The sequence below is a fragment of the Zalophus californianus genome, chromosome 6, assembly GCF_009762305.2.
Source record: "Zalophus californianus isolate mZalCal1 chromosome 6, mZalCal1.pri.v2, whole genome shotgun sequence".
Lineage (NCBI taxonomy): Eukaryota > Metazoa > Chordata > Mammalia > Carnivora > Otariidae > Zalophus > Zalophus californianus.
In genome coordinates, this window is record NC_045600.1 from 43,667,410 (window position 1) to 43,685,212 (window position 17,803).

General features: G+C 42.7%; 1 protein-coding gene across 10 annotated transcripts in view; it reads right to left on the reverse strand.

Annotated features, from left to right (window-relative positions):
• Window positions 1–1,685: 1,685 nt before the first annotated feature.
• FBXO34 (F-box protein 34) overlaps window positions 1,686–17,803 on the reverse strand; it is a 78,447-nt gene continuing 62,329 nt past the window's right edge. For 4 of the 10 annotated variants that reach the window (XM_027568890.2, XM_027568886.2, XM_027568888.2 and 1 more), the window contains one exon: window positions 1,686–4,940. In XM_027568890.2, coding sequence (XP_027424691.1) covers window positions 2,792–4,930 — 2,139 coding nt within the window. In that variant the 5' untranslated portion in view covers window positions 4,931–4,940 and the 3' untranslated portion in view covers window positions 1,686–2,791. Of the gene's footprint in view, window positions 4,941–17,142; window positions 17,288–17,399; window positions 17,490–17,803 lie in introns of all 10 variants that reach the window. The other 6 variants (XM_027568881.2, XM_027568882.2, XM_027568884.2 and 3 more) reach the window with 4 other exon arrangements.

Below are 17,803 nucleotides of genomic sequence, written 5' to 3' on the forward strand. Positions count from 1 at the left end.
CCTCCACTGAGCAGGGGACAAAGCCAGACTGCCCCAGAGATGGGGGCAGAGGGCTCTCTGACTCCCAGATTTCTCTGATTTTTTTCTAACGGTGGGAGAGGAAACGGGCACACCAAAGCCTCTGAACAAAAGCCGAAGGTGGAAGTCTTTATTTGGGTCCCCACGGCCAGGAGGCAGCTAGGGTCCACAATCCTACAGCAGCGCAGCAAAGCAGGGAGTGCTGCACTGATGCCAGAAATTTAACGCGGGCTGTTCTGGGCAGCTTGGCACTAGGGGGCTCTGACGCACAGCACCTTTCCCCTCAGGGGAAAGCTACACCCGTCTAAATCAGGAGCAGGGGCGGTGGGGGGGGGGGGCCCTCTGAGGCCACCTGCTAAAATTCTCCATCATTCACACAGACAGCACTGGGAACAGGGCCCGGCCACAATGTTCAAAAGGGGTCGTCAGTGACTTCCAAGGCCCCCGAGGATCACATGCCAAAACGGGGTTGGGGCATTCTTACCTTGTCCTCTGCTCTCAGTCAGCCCGAGTCATGGCTTTGTGTCCCATGCAAAACCCAGATCCGGAATGGCTGGCTTGGGAAAACCAAGCAAGACATTCTGTGCGTCCACCTGGGCAAATGTAGAACCAACAGCTAGTAACGGCGACAGCTGTGTTTTCTGGGCACTTTCCACATGCCCAGCTGCATCTAAATCCTGTGTGTGCAGATCAGCTTTAATCCTAAATCCTGAGCCATGACGAAGCTATCAGGAAGGCGTGCGGAGACTGCCAGTCTAAAGCAAACCACAGGGGAGAAGGGCGAGCACTGGAAACTTCAGCCCAGGGCACTCGAACTGAAAAGCATTTCCAACATACCTCCGCTGCGGCAAGTCATGAGGAAGGGCACAGATACCACGAAGGAAAGGTAAGCTCTTCTCAGCCTCTCCCCGACCCGTGTCACAGGCTCCGGCCTAGTGCGGTCAGAGGTATCCTTATCATTGCTTGACAGGAACAGACTTGTTCGGCATTGAGAGACACTTTTCAGTTTTAGTACCCTGCCTTTTCAGGGAGGAAGGAGCAGCTTGCCTCCGGCTAAGGGGCAGGAGAGCCCAAGGCAGATTCCAGTGTGGAAGCTGCTCCATAGCCACCAGCACCTCGGCCACGGGTGACCCTGGCTCCACCTGGCTCCTGTCCTGTCCCACTCTGCCTGGCTGACCTAGCCGAAGCCTCCTCAACCTCTACCTCTCCTCTCCTTCAGGGCCATCACGGCCTGCACTCATCACCTCCCTGCAACATTCATCATGCTCCTCCACAGCGTGAAGCGGACGCGCTTTGGTGGGTACCTGACTTTAAACCAACCTAGCAGCTTTTTGGGGCTCAACACCTTCCAGCCCCACCCAGCACTACAGGACCACAGACCTGAGTATTTCCTCACTGACTTAACGATTACTAGACAAGCTGTGGCACAGGCCTCCAACAGGGGATGTAGCAGTTACGACAAATAAAAAAATAAGCATAAAGTGTTGCAAAAATGTAAGCTCATAATGTTAACTGAAGATGGTCTCTTTTCCATGGCAGAAAAACAATTTTCTCTCTCCCATCCCCTAACAACTCAAAAAATTTTTTAAATTCTTCTTTCAATTCACAACATAATCCTCCATTATTAATTACCTCGAAAAAGGAAGATAAAATGTCAGCAACGCAGGTCCCATTTAAGATGCATGTTTTTATTGAAGTTAAAAAAAAAAAATTTGTAACCAGACAGAAAGAGTAAAGTAGACAAGAATGTTATAATCTGACTATATAATATCTTCTCATTCTTGGAGGATCACTAAAATATAACAAAGGATTGTTCTCTATGCTAATTATAAGGTTGTCCAGTTAAACCATTATTTGGTATCTTCAACAGGTTAACCTCTTAACTATTTAGAGTTTCTTCTCAGAAACATTCATATATTATACAGGAAACATTCATAGTTTATTTGGGAAACATTCATATTTTATACAGGATGTACAAATTTAAGACGAGACAATTAAAAAAAAAAAAAACCACACAATTGTAGCCGCAACACTATCCTAGCTGCATTGTGGGGATTATGTTCAGTCTGTTGTCCACTATATACAACTGGATTTAATAGTGTTATTTACAGAGGGGCCAAAAGCACTCATCTAAGGTAAAGGCGCTCGGGTTTAATGTGCACTTTCATAGCCCTATGAAAACACAACCATTATATACACTGTAAACACCACAGGGCATGAAATCCATCTCCAACCACAAACTTCAATCGCACAGATCAAGCATACAAGGGCTAAGGTAAGGTGCCTGACTTTTCCTTTGTAAGCATACTTTTCATCCAAAGAGTGCTGCTCTTCTTTCCATAGGACACTATTCACTTATTTCAAATATGGTGCCAGTGCTTAAAACATTTCTGGAACCCCTTTTTCGGGATTGCCTGCATAGTCTGCAATGAACTCTTCTGAACGTCCTTGATGGTGGCAAGTCTTTGTCCTTTGAGAATGGATTTGATTTGGGAGAACAGGCATATTCACAGCCAAGTGAATCAAACTGTGAGATACCACCCTGGACCAAATGGCGCCACTCTAAAACAATGAGACCAATTTCCTTGTATAGCTCATAAAGCAAGAGTTAAAAAAAAAAAAAAAAAATGCCTGAGCAATGGCAGTCCTGATGGAATAAGTACAGATTCTCCTAGAGTGCAGGCTCTGAGAGGCAACATTCACTTGAATGGTAGAGCTAGGTGGTGGTTTGCAATTTTAAAAATCAGTCCTTTTGTCGCCTCTCACACAGACTTTAGTATTCCTCTTCAGTTTCGGCCCCCTTTGCTTTCTTATGGATTGCCCGATTAAAGGTGTGGCAAGCAGGGACCCAGTGATTGTCATGAAGCCCCAGCTTACAGCCGGGGAAGCCCTTCTGAGACCGGTGGCAGCACATCCAGTATCCTGGCCCATAGGGCAATGCCTGGCAATAGGGCTTAGGGTGCCACCGGCACAGGGACACATCCCCTTTCACGTATTTCTTCTTGCACTGCTTACAAGGGTCCTCTCTGTATCGTGGATCTCGCACCCAGCGGGAATCTGCCGGTCTGATGTTGTAGTATTCAATGATAAACTTGAAATAGCAGCAGGTACATTTGAGAGCCACTAAGCTCTTGGTGGGAAGTAACCTGAAGATTTTCACCATGAGGTGGTGGGGCAGAAACGCCATGTACTGCTGAGGCTCCAAAAGCTGCTGGATTTTAAACCTGGTCTCCAGAAAGTCATGAGACACTTGCTTCTTCCAACCGGTTGTCTCCAGCACCGGTAATGTACTTTCCACCGGAGATGCTGGCAGGACAAAGGCATCTGCGGGAACCCTTTCTTCCTCCGATGCACTGTCACCCTCCGCAGCATCGTGAAACTGGCTGGCCTCAGAAGTCCCCCTTGTGCTTTCACTCAACTGGGAACAGTCTGACTGGTGCTGACCAGGTGGCAAAAAAAACAACATCCCCGGAAGTGGGTCTTCGCAGGACTCTGAACTAGAAGGCTGGCCTTGCTCTACCTTGGACACAGTGATACTAATGCACAAAGATCCCCTTCTTCTCTGATCAGGACTCTGGCTAGTAAGCGGTGCGAGCTCTCTACTCATACAATCAACAGCATCGGTGGGCAATTCAATGGCTTGAGAGCAGGTGTGAGGAGGAAAAGGTGACCTGGCAAGTTCCTCTGTCATTTCCACATCATATCTATCGCCATTTTTCATAGCAGTGTGCTGATCCGGCTCAAATTTTGCACTGTCCGTGAGGAAATTCACACTTGCTGGCAATGGCGGACAGCCCCGAGGAGCACTGTCCCAGGCCTCATTTCCCTTAGGAGAACAACGGTCAGCTCTTGAGGGGCCACGGTCCACAGATACAGACCCCACAGGATTCACCTGAGTGTCTGGTGCCTCCAAGGCGCCTTTGTTTGTTTTGCCTTCATTAGCCTGAGTGCCATTTGCAAGCAACACCCGGCCCACATTCCGACGGAAGCTGTTATTCCTCGAGAGGCTCCCAGGCTCACGCTGGCTCTGCCGCTTCAGGCACTCAGACTCCAGCCTGGCTACCATGTCAAGGACACGGACTGGCTCACTCTGTGGTTCCCCAACCTCAGGATTTCCTCTTTCCGTGGATTCTTCACAAGCTCCAGGAGCAGAAAAGGGCTCGGAGGCTGAGAGCACACCTCTGGACTGCCCAGGAACCCTTACCACAGCAGGTGAGTTAGTGCAGTTTTTCGTGCAAGTAGCTAGCAGGGCACTGGCTCTCTGCTCAAGGAAGGCGACCATCTGTATGACCGACAGAGGCCTCCCGGCATAGATGCCGTCACCACTGTCACTCACATAATGCACAGAACAGTGCTCGATGCCACACGCAAAGGGCTCAGGCTGGTAGCACCTGCTGTTGACTTCCCTCATCCTTTCTAACTGTATTTTGGCTTTTTTAAGATCCCCTGATTTTTTCCTTCTTTTAGTAGCTCTCCCATCAATATCCCAGGAGCTTTTTATTTTCATAGATCCTATCCTATTGCTACACTGGTGGGCTGCAAAGAATGCAATTTTCTCCTTGGTATTTCCCGGTTTCACAACAGCCCAGATATCAAGCGGCCCTTCCCCTTCTTCACCCTGGTGGATTGTTGCAGATGGTGCATTCTTCTTGGTTTTAACATTCAAGCTGCTCTCTACAGGACTCTTCCCACTCATGCTGCACAGAACATTTGGAGAAAGAATCCCAAAAGGCTTTCGAGATGATGCTTTACCAAGAGAGGGTGAAGGAAAGACACTTGGTTTCACGTAGCTAGCTTTGCATTTTTCATCATCTATAGCTTCTTGGTGGCTCATAGGAGTTCTCAGAGTTTCCTTGCTGATTTCCAGAGGTCGCACTTTCTTCTGGAGTTTCCAATATGGCTTTAGGTGCATAACAGAGGCTCTACAGGAAAGAAATACATATTTGATTAAAATAGTACTTTTGTTTTTAGAAAAGTTAACATATAATCTTCTGACCATTCTAGCAAGTAATAGAAACATTTTGTCAGTTCATTAAATCTTTACCATACCAACTCTCATTTCAGCTAGTTTTTAATGTACGGATCAAGAATCACAAGAGCAAAACCACCACTTTCTGTGGTGTACAGGCCAGAAAATAAATTGGTAAATTTGAAGCTGAATAGAGAGTGAATTTCAGAAACTGACATTAGTTAACATTCTACACATAAAATCAGTCCTTCAAATGTTAAAAAGAAATAACTAACTTACTGAAAACCTCCAAATACAAGGCGAGCTGGCCAGAATCCCTAGCAGACCGACCCTATTTCTAAGCCGTCATGGCTGGCGTTTTCTTGGCTGCTACTAGTCTATCAAAACGTCGCACCGCCTCCTATGCTGCTCTCTTACTGCTCAGTTTCAGATGATTCTACTTTTTCACCTGTTTGCTTATGTACTGTGCCCATCTACTAGTCTTGATTTTTTTATTATTTTTTTTTATGTTAAAGATTTTATTTATTCATGAGAGACAGAGAGAGAGAGAGGCAAAGGGAGAAGCAGGCTCCCAAGGAGCAGGGATCCTGACGCGGGACTCGATCCCAGGACTCCAGGATCATGACCTGAGCTGAAGGCAGACGCTTAACCATCTGAGCCACCCAGGCGCCCAGTCTTGATTTTTTTTTTTTAAAGATCTTTTATCTTTGAGAGAGCAAGAGAGCACGCACACATGCGTAGGCAGGGGGAAGGGCGGCGGGGAGAATTTCAAGCAGACTCACGCTGAGTGGGGAGCTCGATACAGGATTCAATCTCATGACCATGACATCATGACCTGAGCTGGAATCCAGAGTTGAACGTTTAACCAGCTGAGCCACCCAGCCAGGCGCCTCTAGTCTTGATTTTCTAAATCATCTATTTGTATAAGCTCTTAACTGTCAAATTTCCTCCAAATACCTTAAATCAAATATAGAACCGTTCTATAATCCTTATTAAGTCTAAAAACCATTTGGCACTATTTCAGAAAAACAATGCCCTGTTTTGTTCCCTGAGCAAGGCTGGAGGAGATGAGAGCCATCTTGGAAATTAGAAAGATGATTACATGCGATTACACACATTTACATGTGTGTTTTAGTCCTTGCTGTATCATTAATTAGCTAGATTTGGTGAGTTTAACTCAGACAAGTCACTTCCTCTCTGGGTCTGACTTGAAATGTTGACTGAGGGGTTGGAATACTAAATTATCTAATCTCATCAATTTTTACAATAAAATATCCATTGTTACCAGAGCACTGTGCATTGAGAAAAGTGTTCTGTAGGGATGCCTGGTCTCCTACAAAATAAACCTACAGACAAAAATAAACATCTGCAATCAGAGGTTGGTGGCAAGAGCCCCCACAAATCTAGCAAGTGATAGAAACATTTCCCTACTCTCACTCATGGGGACACCAGTCTAGGACATACATATTCGGCAACTCAGCATATTCCTTTATCATTCACCTTATAACAGTTAGTGATGGCCTGCAACATGTCAGGCTCTATGATAATTGCTTTCAAATATTAATTTTAATTGTCAAGGATGAAAGTGATCATCCAGGACAAGTTTGTTCACCTTTCAACTCTTACTTCCTTGAGTCTGGGCTCAGCTAAAAGAAGAAACAGGAATATGAATATTTTCTAGCTAGGTGAAGAGAAATCTTGCAGTTAAGACAAAGTACCTTTTCAAAGATATCCCTCAAATAGGTCAGATTGGTTTGTTGATGATCTTTGGTAATTTCTATCCTAAATCTGTGATGTTTCCCACTCTCCTACACTATAGCATTTTTGATAGTTTATATAGTCTTACAAAAAGACCCACCGAGATTTCTTCAAGAACAAGATGAATATATATGAATAAAATAAATGAATATGAATAAAAAGAGACACATCTAGCGCTGTGTCAACAATTGTCTGGTTTTTCATATTCCCTTCAACCATTCTCTAAGTGAAATCAAAGAAATGGAGGTTGTTGAAAAATTCAGTAAGTTCTCACATAATGATCTCATTACCGAGTGTCTATGAATAAATTTAAACTTCAGCAATGTGTGTGCCATTCTGCATTGCACAATATGTTCTCTTCGCCTTCTTCCCCCACACATTATTTTAGGTGCTATTATTGATAGGCAGGGACATTAAGAAGAAACTAATGTAATTATGGAAGGCTTTTGTTTGCATTTATTAACCTGTGAAGTCAGCTCAACTGACACATTGATAGCGGACAGGGTTTTAGCAGGATTAAAATAAGAGATGATCTTAGGGAACAGAAGTGAGGGAAGGTACAACTGGGAAGGAGAAAAAGCCATTTGATGCAAACAGGGTGACTGCAGGAGGGTAGGGGACGAGTCTGTGGGACCCCTGAAGGAAGCACAACGATTAGGCATGGGCTCTTGTCCCCTGCTTTGTTAAAGGCTGGTGAGGATATCAACCTCCCTCTTTCCTTTGCTGGGCTTGAAGGTCGTGAGGCAGAAAACAGAAAAGTGTTGGCAAGACTTAGAGTGAAGTGAGAAACTGGAAATCAGTTTGGGTTGAAATCAGTGGTAGACCACGAGGATATGATGCAGGGCACCAGGGGCATCTGCCACAAAACCTGTAAGATAGCAACTTTACATCTCTAAGAGATTACACCAGACAGTGGGGCTTTTGCCCACCCTCACCACACCCCCATAAACACAGGCACTGTGGAAAGCTCCAGCCAGGTTTCCATGGTTGCCAATCTCTTCATCACAACTGTACTTTAAAGTGCACCATAATAAAGTCCTGCTTTCTTGCAATTAAATAAAATGAAGGGCTCTGGCACCTACCTACACATGAATGTTCCTTAGACAATCAGAAATATCCTTGTAAAAAATTAAGATCCCTGGGCCCAGTGAATCAGAATTTCTGGGACTGGATCCAGATTTTCTGCTGTTTTTAACCTTTAGATTTAACTTGGACAGGATTTAAGGTCATGTGTTAGATCTGCTGTAAGAATGCCAATGGGATTCTGGGTTTGGGCTGAGGGGTGAGGTGGAGCTGCCCAACAGAAAACCCTGCAGGTGGTCCAGACCCAAGCAACTATTCTAACAGCTGGTTAAAGACAGACCCGTTTTTTTCTCTTTAAAGCACAAAAAAAGTCAATGGCCTCTTTATGGCCAAATTTCCTCTTTAACTTCAACTCCTCAGTTTGACACTGCTTTTTCCCCAGCTATCTTCTCTTCTTCCCCAGCCTTAAGCGTCCATGTTCCTCAGAATTCCTTCTTTTTCTAGACCATTATTACTCAGGCTACATACGTAAGTGCTGTCTTGTAGTTCTAACAACCATATACTGATGACTCTCCAGTGGTGTGCTCTCCCAAACTTCATATCCTATTGGAGACATGGCTGGATGTCAGAATCTCAAGAATCAACACAACTAGTTAATAAAAGCATCAAGTAGACCGAGGCAATCAAGCCAGAAAGCTGGTTCACTTAAAGATTCCTCCTCCCTGACCCATATCCAATCACTAGGTCACTAAAGTGCTCCCTCTTCTTCATTTCTGGCTCCAATGCCCTAGTTTAAGCAGCCATCTTATCTCTGCTACATGATCGTTACCCATAAGAAAGCCTAACCTCTTTATCAATGGCATGCAAAGTGGAGCCCACCCAGCCAACCTATCAGCTTCAGTCCTGCTTTGCCCTACTCTACTTCACACTTTGGGAGCTTATGCACAGAACCACTACCTATAGGACCCAGTAGTAGATGAAGGCCAATCATAGCACTTAAGATGCAAATTTTAAAGCAACCAGAACCATAAAACTAACATAACAGCTTCAACACTGTTTCCAAAATAACCACCACCCCATTTCCTACTATCCATTTATTGTCAGAAATTTACTGAACACTCTGGGCTAGATATTACTGGTGCAATTATGAGTAAGACATAGTCGCTGCCCTGAAGGAGACAGAGAAGTCAATAAGCAATTCCAATAGGATGGGATGTGTGTTTATAAAGAGAATATGGGTGCTGGGAAAGCCCATGCAAGGAGGTGGGGAGGACAACACACGGGAGGAAGGGGTGTAGGAAGGGACGAGAGGAACCACCAGCACCAAGCTTAGTCTTGAGGGTACAGACGTAGGTCAGAGAATCCCTGATTTTCTAAGCTAAGCCCTAAAGCAAGATACACAAAGTCCTAAGAGGTTCAAAAGTAAATGATGCTTTTAGGTAACTGAGGTAAGTGAGAAACAGTCTGGCTAAGGTGCTGTGAGCAGAGAGACAATAAGTAAATGTATTAATAAGCAACAACAGACAGGAACTTTAGCTGCTGATTTTAAGTGGAGGTTGAGGGAGAGGTGTCAAGGATGGGTCCTCAGCTTATGGCTTCAGCAAGTGGATGAAGAGTGGTACCTTTTAGTGAGATAGTGAAAAAAGTGGCTAAACAGATTTGGAGCAGGGGAAGAGAGGTAAGTTCGGTTTTAAAAAGTGTTGCCTGACAGATATCTAGTAGGCAGACTGACACAGGTCTGGCCAAGAAAAACTGAAGGAGATCCCTGGTGACCCCACTATAAGAACTACAGTGGGTGAGCAGGGCAGAGCCAGAAGTTCATGGTGAAGGAGCGACTGGAAGGTGATAAAGTGAACCTTAGCAACTCATTCACAAAGCATGGCTGTGAAAGAGAAAGTCTTCGTATGTACCTGTCACCTTAATCCTTTCCAGGAATAAGGTGAGATATAACAATGAATCAATTAAAACTTGAACAACTTTCCTCCACTGAAGGCCAAATAAGCCTTTTAGACTCTAACTTCTGTTTTCAGCTTTAAAAAGCTGGGAAGAACTCTCACTTTTAAACAAAGTATACAATCCCAAAATGGAGCCATGGAAGAGAATTTAACTTTGCTTAGAAAAAAAAAGTGCCTGGATAAATCCCAAAGTTGAAAGAGTCATACTAATTTTGGTGTATGGGGGAATAAACTTGATCAATGACAATGGCAACACAGGGTCAGAACAGGAGAAAGGATGAGATTTCTCCTAGTGCTAATAATAGGCTTAGTGCTAACAGGAAGCCTAAAAATCAAAAGCAGATGCCTGTTTTCTAACTTGTCACTCTTAGTCGACAGCCTTGCCTACCAAAACAGGTTAGAAGATAAGTTATTTCCTGTTTCTTTCTGCTTCATTAAAGGTACAGGAATGCACTCCAAAAAGGAGTCAACTTTTATTAGAACAGTAACGGGGGGGATGCCTGCGTGGCTCAGTCCATTAAGCATTTGGTTCAGGTCATGATCTCAGGGTTGTGAGACTGAGCCCCATGTCACGCTCCATGCTCAGCACAGAGTCGGCTTGAGATTCTCTCCCCTTCCTTCTCCCTCCCCCTCTGCCCCTCTCTCCATGCACCCACATTCTCTCTCTCCCTCTCAAATAAATAAAATCTTAAAAAAAAAAAAAAAGAATAGTAAGAGCCACTCTTCCTTTACAAAAGGCCAGAGGAGGGGCGCCTGGCTGACTCAGTTGGTAGAGCATACAACTCTTGATCTCAGGGTCGTGAGTTCAAGCCCCACATTACGCGTGGAGCCTACTTAAAAAGGCCAGAGGAATTAAAACAGACTAGTCCTTGAAAGACCATTCCCATGATACCTTTAGAGGGGATAAAAGTGTACAGTAAATAAATTCACTGTTTCTTTAAAAATGTAAAAGCTTCCAGAGAGGGGCACCTGGCTGGCTCAGACAGTTAAGCATCTGCCTTTGGCTCAGGTCATGATCTCCAGGTCCCAGGATAGAGCCCTAGGATAGATCCCAGGATCCAGCCCCACATCTGGCTCCCTGCTCAGCAGGGAGTCTGCTTCTCCTCTCCCTCTGCTTCTCCCCCTGCTCCTGCTCTCTCAAATGAATAGTCTTTAAAAAAAAAAAAAAAAAGCTTCAGAGAACATCTTAAAACCAATTTCTTTTTATGATTAGCAACTCCAGCAGAATACTGCATGTATACATAATGAAATCTTTGTTTTTGCAAATGAAGCAATAAAGCTATTATAATGACTTTTGAAGCCCCACAGCTAGATAGTGGTAGAATTAGGATGAGAATTAGGTAAGAGTCTTCTGGATCTATTTTCCTTGCTACAAAACAAACAAAAAATATAAAAAACCTAGGTCCAATTATGACACAAATAAAATTAAATAATCCTCACAGCATCTATTCAAAGAGCTTTTTATCTTTCAAATTGGGTCAGTTTTTCTTCAGTGACACATAAAACCTCTACACAGAACTGTGATGAATTAAAGCAGACATACCATATCACATAAGAAACCATATAATCTAAAAGCATGTAGAAATTACTTCCATGGCTGTTAAAGTAGAAAAAGTGCCAAGACCAGGAGGATGGGAATACAGGTGGAGACATAAGAAAGGACTTCCCTTCATAAGCCTCTAAACACTGACAGAATGCATCCAACTCCCACTGAGTGCCTTAACAACAACAAAAAAACCTGAACTAAGCCAGAAAAGACAGTGGTTCTCAAACAGAACTCCAAGCTCCAAAATACTGGGGGGCGGGCGGGCTAATATTCTGGAGGGAGAGAGTTCACTCCTTTTTTTCAAAGAACATTCTCTAAAGCCATTTCGTGGGTTGACCTTTGCCTCAGGAGGGCTGGATGGTTAATAGTGAACAATTTAATGGAAAAATTCTTTACTGTTAAAAGATACTGAGCAATACAGAGATTAGCCTTTGGAAGCACATGCACAGTTTTCCAGAACTCACTGCTCACAGCTTTCATCATTCTTAGAATTCACGATAATTCCCCCCTACCCTTGGAAGCCAGTTGAATATCTGAAGGAGTTTCCTTACAATAGGGTGGCTGGGCAGGGGGTAGCCAGACCCTCCCCACGCTGTCTGGGGCTCCGGGGTAGGAGCAGAAACAAAGTTTAAGGCTGAGGTTGCCACTATGTCCTGCACACAACAACCTGGAAAATCATGTTAATCAAGAAAACAAAAATCCCTCTAAACTCTGATACTGCACCCAAAAAAAAAAAAAAAAAAATCAAATGAACAAAAAATAAAATGCCTAAGCCACAGCTCTAAGGATGATGGACCCTTGTCCATTCCACAATGTTGTTGTGGTCATCAGGAGTCCCCGATCAACCCTGGACTCAGTCATCACCTGGGGTCGTGAGGGAACAGGACCTCTTGCCAGGTCTCCCCAACCCTGCTTGGTGTGGGCTCCAGTGATGTCCCTGGGGAGGGGCTGAAGCACTCAGTGAGAAGGAACGGGAAATACAAAACATACATGCTTCATGGTTGTCTAATATAGGATGTGTATCATGATTAAAGACCAAACAAAGCTAACTTCCCAAGGGGGTGCCTGGGTGGCTCAGTCAGTTAAGTGGCTGCCTTCAGCTCAGGTCATGACCTCAGGGTCCTGGGATGGAGTATTAACAAGTTGGGAAGGGGAGCCACCACTTTGCTCTTCTATTGTGATCACAATAGAAGCAACACCTAACAGTTTTACAGTATTGCAAAATACTGAATTAGTGATCAGTTTACATGGATCCTCCTCTCCCGCTTTTCTTGGAGTAGGGAGGAAGAGGGAGAGGAAGCTAGAGAAAAGAACACTTGCTCAGGCTATTCGGATTTATTAAACAACTGTTGGGGACAGAGACAAACTGCAAGTATTATGTTTTTGTTAAACTTACCATGTTTACATTAATCCAGTCAACAATTTACAAAGTTATTTCCTATTGTTCCTCTGACATAATGCCAAACACCTAATTCTGGAATATCACAATTCATTGTTACCTGAACTGATGAGAAATCTACAATTTGGTAGCTCCCACTAGAATGAACATCAAAATCCAATGAAACCCAATAAAAAGTTTAGTCCCCCCAAAATCATTGATATATCCTGAAAAGTACATTGAGCATTACCAAGAAAATTTCACTTCCACAGATTTTCAGATATTTAGCTTTCCTGTTAAAACGATCTTATTTTTCCTATTCTAATATTTCTTAAAGAAAACAAAGGAAAATCTCTACCCTCTCACATAGCAAAATTTTATTCCTTGAGTGACCTGATGCTTTTATTTTACTTTGAAACCATTCTTCCATATATACATTTTATATAAATTTTAACACATTTTTAAGGTAATACTTTCTTTGAAAATAATGCAGTACTTTCAAAGAACTGATCAGAGCTTTAACATATATCCTCTTTGACCAAATATAATTTGGACATAAAGATGTCATTTCTCCTAGGAAATAAATGTTAAAGATTCTAAGGCCAGCCACAAACACAGTTCAAAAATCCATTAGGTGCCAAATAACATTTGATATGAAAAATCAAGAGGACAGCACAAAATTTGGGTGTATATGCAACACCATGCCACAAGTCGGCCGACAGACATATACCCTGTGTTGGGCCTTGATCTTGACCAAAGTACTGTAACAGCCAGCTGGGCACAAGCTAGCCCATTATGGGTAATGAATTAAAAAGTGGCTTATCCCAGGCACCTGGGTGGCTCAGTCGTTAAGCGTCTGCCTTTGGCTATGGTCATGATCCCAGGGTCCTGGGGTCGAGTCCCACATCGGGCTCCCTGCTTGCGGGAAGCCTGCTTCTCCCTCTTCCCCTGCTGGTATTCCTGCTCTCGCTCTCTGTCAAATAAATAAAATCTTAAAAAAAAAAAAAAAAAAGGCGTATCCCTCAGTATAGAAAAAAAGGGGCAAAAAGTAAAAATTCAGGGTAACAAGTTTTAATGCATCAAGCAAAACTGTTTGCGGTAACAATGCAGACAAAAGATCTGGCAAGTGAAGACTTTTGTCAGCAGTCATGTATACAGTAAATAAATTCACTGTTTCTTTAAAAATGTAAAAGCTTCCAGAGAGGGGCACCTGGGTGGCTCAGACAGTTAAGCATCTGCCTTTGGCTCAGGTCATGATCCATGGATGTAATAAATACACTTAAAGCCATTAATGCCTTAAATTAAAATTTTATTTCCTCATAGGTTTTGATTCAAAATAAATGGAAGGAATGACAGAAATATATGTTACCATTTTCCAACTTTTACTGAATTAATGGATCTAGGCATTGTAGCTATTAATATCACAAACCTGGAACACAGCACATGCTCCTGATGGAGGAAAAGAAGACATTAAAAAAAAAAAAATTCTAATCTGGTCCCTTAGAGTCAGCTACCAATTTATAGGAAACACAAATATGTTAAACATCTGAGGGATACAAAACAGTAAAACCTAGACTACAGGAAAACAGAACAAAATAAGGCTGGTTTATTCAGGCAAATTCCGAGTTAGAAAGACTGAAAGATGGGGGGGGATGACGACTATGCATTAAAAAAAGAAGTTAACAAGGGGCACCGGGCTAACTCAGTCAGTAGAACATGCAACTCTTGATCTTGGGGTCGTGAGGTCAAGCCCTGTGTTGGGTGTGGAGCCTACAAAAACAAAAACAAAAAAAACCACAAAACAAAAAAAACCTGCTAAAAGAACTTAAGAAACCAACTAAATACATGGATGCTGAGCCAAATAGACATATTATAAAAATTAATATGTATGTGTGTATGTATGTATTTTTAAGTCTTCATCTCTTAGATATACTTCTTAAAATCTTTTTAGATAAAGTGACAGGATAGTTGAGATTTCTTTCAAAACAATATGGGAGAGAAGAAATGGCTGGGAGTATAGACCAAACAAGACTGGTCATGAGATAATTGTTGAAGCTGGGTATAGCTAAGTGCAGGTTTATGACTGTACTATTTCTGTATTTTTGTACATAACTGAGTTTTTCCATAATTACTGGTTTTTAAAAAGGATAAATAATTAGAAGCATTTGGAAAAATATGGATGAATGAGCCTAGAAATGTTCAATGTGCACAAAGAGGGTGAAGCTGCATACAGTCTGATTTGGAGGAAACTGTGGAGTTCCTTCAGTGGTTCCTGGGTGAAACAGCTCCACAGGACTCATTTTAAGTCCCTCTCCACTAAGCCCCAGGTTATCTGATGTATCACTCCTTCCTGGTTCAGACACGGGCCAATATAAATTCTACTCCACACCAGTTACTGAAAACTGAACAGGAAATAAATCAGAAAACAACAAAAAAGATAAAAGGAAAAGCAGACACAGTCAAATAAAAAAGAACGGAAAGACAACAATGATCAAGACCAATCAATCCCCCCTAAAAAAGACCAATCAATCCACTTCTTTTTTTTTAAAGATTTTATTTATTTATTTGACAGAGAGACACACAGCGAGAGAGGGAACACAAGCAGGGGGAGTGGGAGAGGGAGAAGCAGGCTTCCCGCTGAGCAGGGAGCCCGATGTAGGGCTCGATCCCAGGACCCTGGGATCATGACCTGAGCCGAAGGCAGACAGACGCTTAACGACTGAGCCACCCAGGCGCCCCATCCATTTCTTATTTAAACAGACACAGCTTTCAATTCCCTCATTCTCATTCTGTAACCTAAATGAGCAGTCTAATACCCAAATCAGCCTTATGTAGAAATGCACTTAGCTTCCATAACTTTAAAGATAATTTAAACATTTTGATAAATGCATAGGAAATTTTGTTATTTACAGATATCTCATTATAAATTCTTTTATAACAATACACCCCATTACATTCACCCATGGGGAAGGGGAAAATGATAGTATTAAAATATTATTAATAATGTAGCCACTGATATTTACTAAGCATGTATGTGCATTAATTTCATCTTCAGGACAACTCTATGAGATACATACATTATGATTATTATTATTATCTACTCCCATTTCACAAATGTGGACACTGATCAATTAAAGTATAATGAATATTTTAAATAATCAGTTATACAAGCAATTCATCTTAGAGTATTAGGGGATGAATCATTTTTTGAAATGTGCTTTATAGGGGCGCCTGGGTGGCTCAGATGGTTAAGTGTCTGCCTTCCGCTCAGGTCATGATCTCCAGGTCCTAGGATCAAGCCCTATGTTAGGCCCCCAGCTCATCCAGGGGTCTGCTTCTCCCTCTCCCCCTGTTTGTGTTCTCTCTCAAATGAATAAAATCTTTAAAAAATAAAATGTGCCTTATAACATTTTAAAGCTGTGTGATATAAAAATTAACAGTAAGAAGAGTCAAATGATTTGCCCAAAGTCACCAAATCAGCTGTACAGAGCTTCCTAATTATGAGTATAGTATATTTATGATGGTATTTCCTAAATCCTCAAATCCCAGTGGTTCTCCATTCTTTAAAAGGAAAATTAAGTCACAGACCAAAGTCATTTTGAGTTCATTTTAATAGAAATGTTTCTTTTGCCCAGGAAATGATCAAAGACTCAAAGATTAACTGAACATACACAGATCCAAGCTGAACAAAAAGCCAAAAGGAAAGCATTGCATACCATCAACTCCTTTAGGGCAGGGTCCCTGTGTGGTATTTTATACATTCCCCCCATGGGATCAAGTACAGAACAATTTACACATAAGAGGAGCTCCATGAAAAGTAAACAGTGGGAACTGTTCTACAACAGCATCCGGGTAGCCCACATCTCCATCAATCTGGCCTCCAAATAACGGGGGAAATAATGCTTAGGAAACTCCTTTGACTCAAAACACCTACCCTTCACTGTCATGCAATCTACCAATGGATCCACCAAATTTGCTGGGTGGGACACCCAGTTTGACAAGGCAATCCCTGCCCTGCTCCAGAGACAATTTCATAAACTCGGTCCTCCAAATCCTATTTCCCCCAAGAAAATACTGTACTACCCCATGACTTAATTTCTCTACAAAGCCTCAATACCTTCTGTTATCAAAGGCTGATAAGTTAGCAGTGGTTCTCCATCTTTTTTGATTCTGGACACTTCAGAATCTCAGAAAAAGTCAAAGTTCTCTGCCCAAGAAAAAAGGCCAGAGCACACAAACAATTCTGCACAGAATTTTGGAAAATCTCATGGCTTCTAATTAACAGCTCCTGCCTTAGTTCTTCCTTGTATTTTTCCTTCACCTTCACAGTGGCCATTTGTCCTTTTTTCCACCATCTTTTTCATTCTTTACCCACTAGAACTACTGAAACTGCTCACCCCGCTGGGCCCCTCCCTGCCCAGGTCTCATCCACTGCCCCACCCTCACCCATCAATGTTACGGAATGGCTACCATATGCCTCCCCTGGGACACTTACCGTTGTCTATCTTGTCTTCCTCTCCCCTACTATACTGTAAACTGAAAGGTATGAGTAATCATACTCCTTTCTGTAGTTCTCACAGAGCATGCAGCACAGTGCCTTGTACTTGGCAAGCATTCACTAGAGTGAACCAATGTTAAACCTAAGGATTTAAAAGAAACCAGCCAATCAGCAACAATCTTTTAAATGGAACATATGAATAATCAATACTTGGGCAGCCCAGGAAGTTGATGCAGTTAAGCAACTCCACCCACCATTTCCTGACCTAGTGCACTGCGAGCTCAGAGATGGAAGGTGGATGAGGTGGAGACACAGAGGATACTCTCCAGGTCATGGTCACTTTTCTGCAAAGCAAAAAGTAGTTTGGCTTGAGTAGCAGCTTTTTTCCAGCACCCTAGTTACCTAAAACATTCATATGCAATGTCAGATTTTAAAGAAAATCTTACTCACCAGATGTGCAAATAACTTCCACAAAAGGTTTCTAACAATACTGTCAGTTTCACTAGAGTAAAAACAACTTTCATGTTGCTCATAACCTCTAGGACAGAACAATCTAGATATGCAGGCATTCAGCTATGAGTTAGGCAACCTCCCTCTCATTTTCAAAGCCCCAAACCCCATCCTTTAAATACTAAAATACACATACACTAAGTCCCAA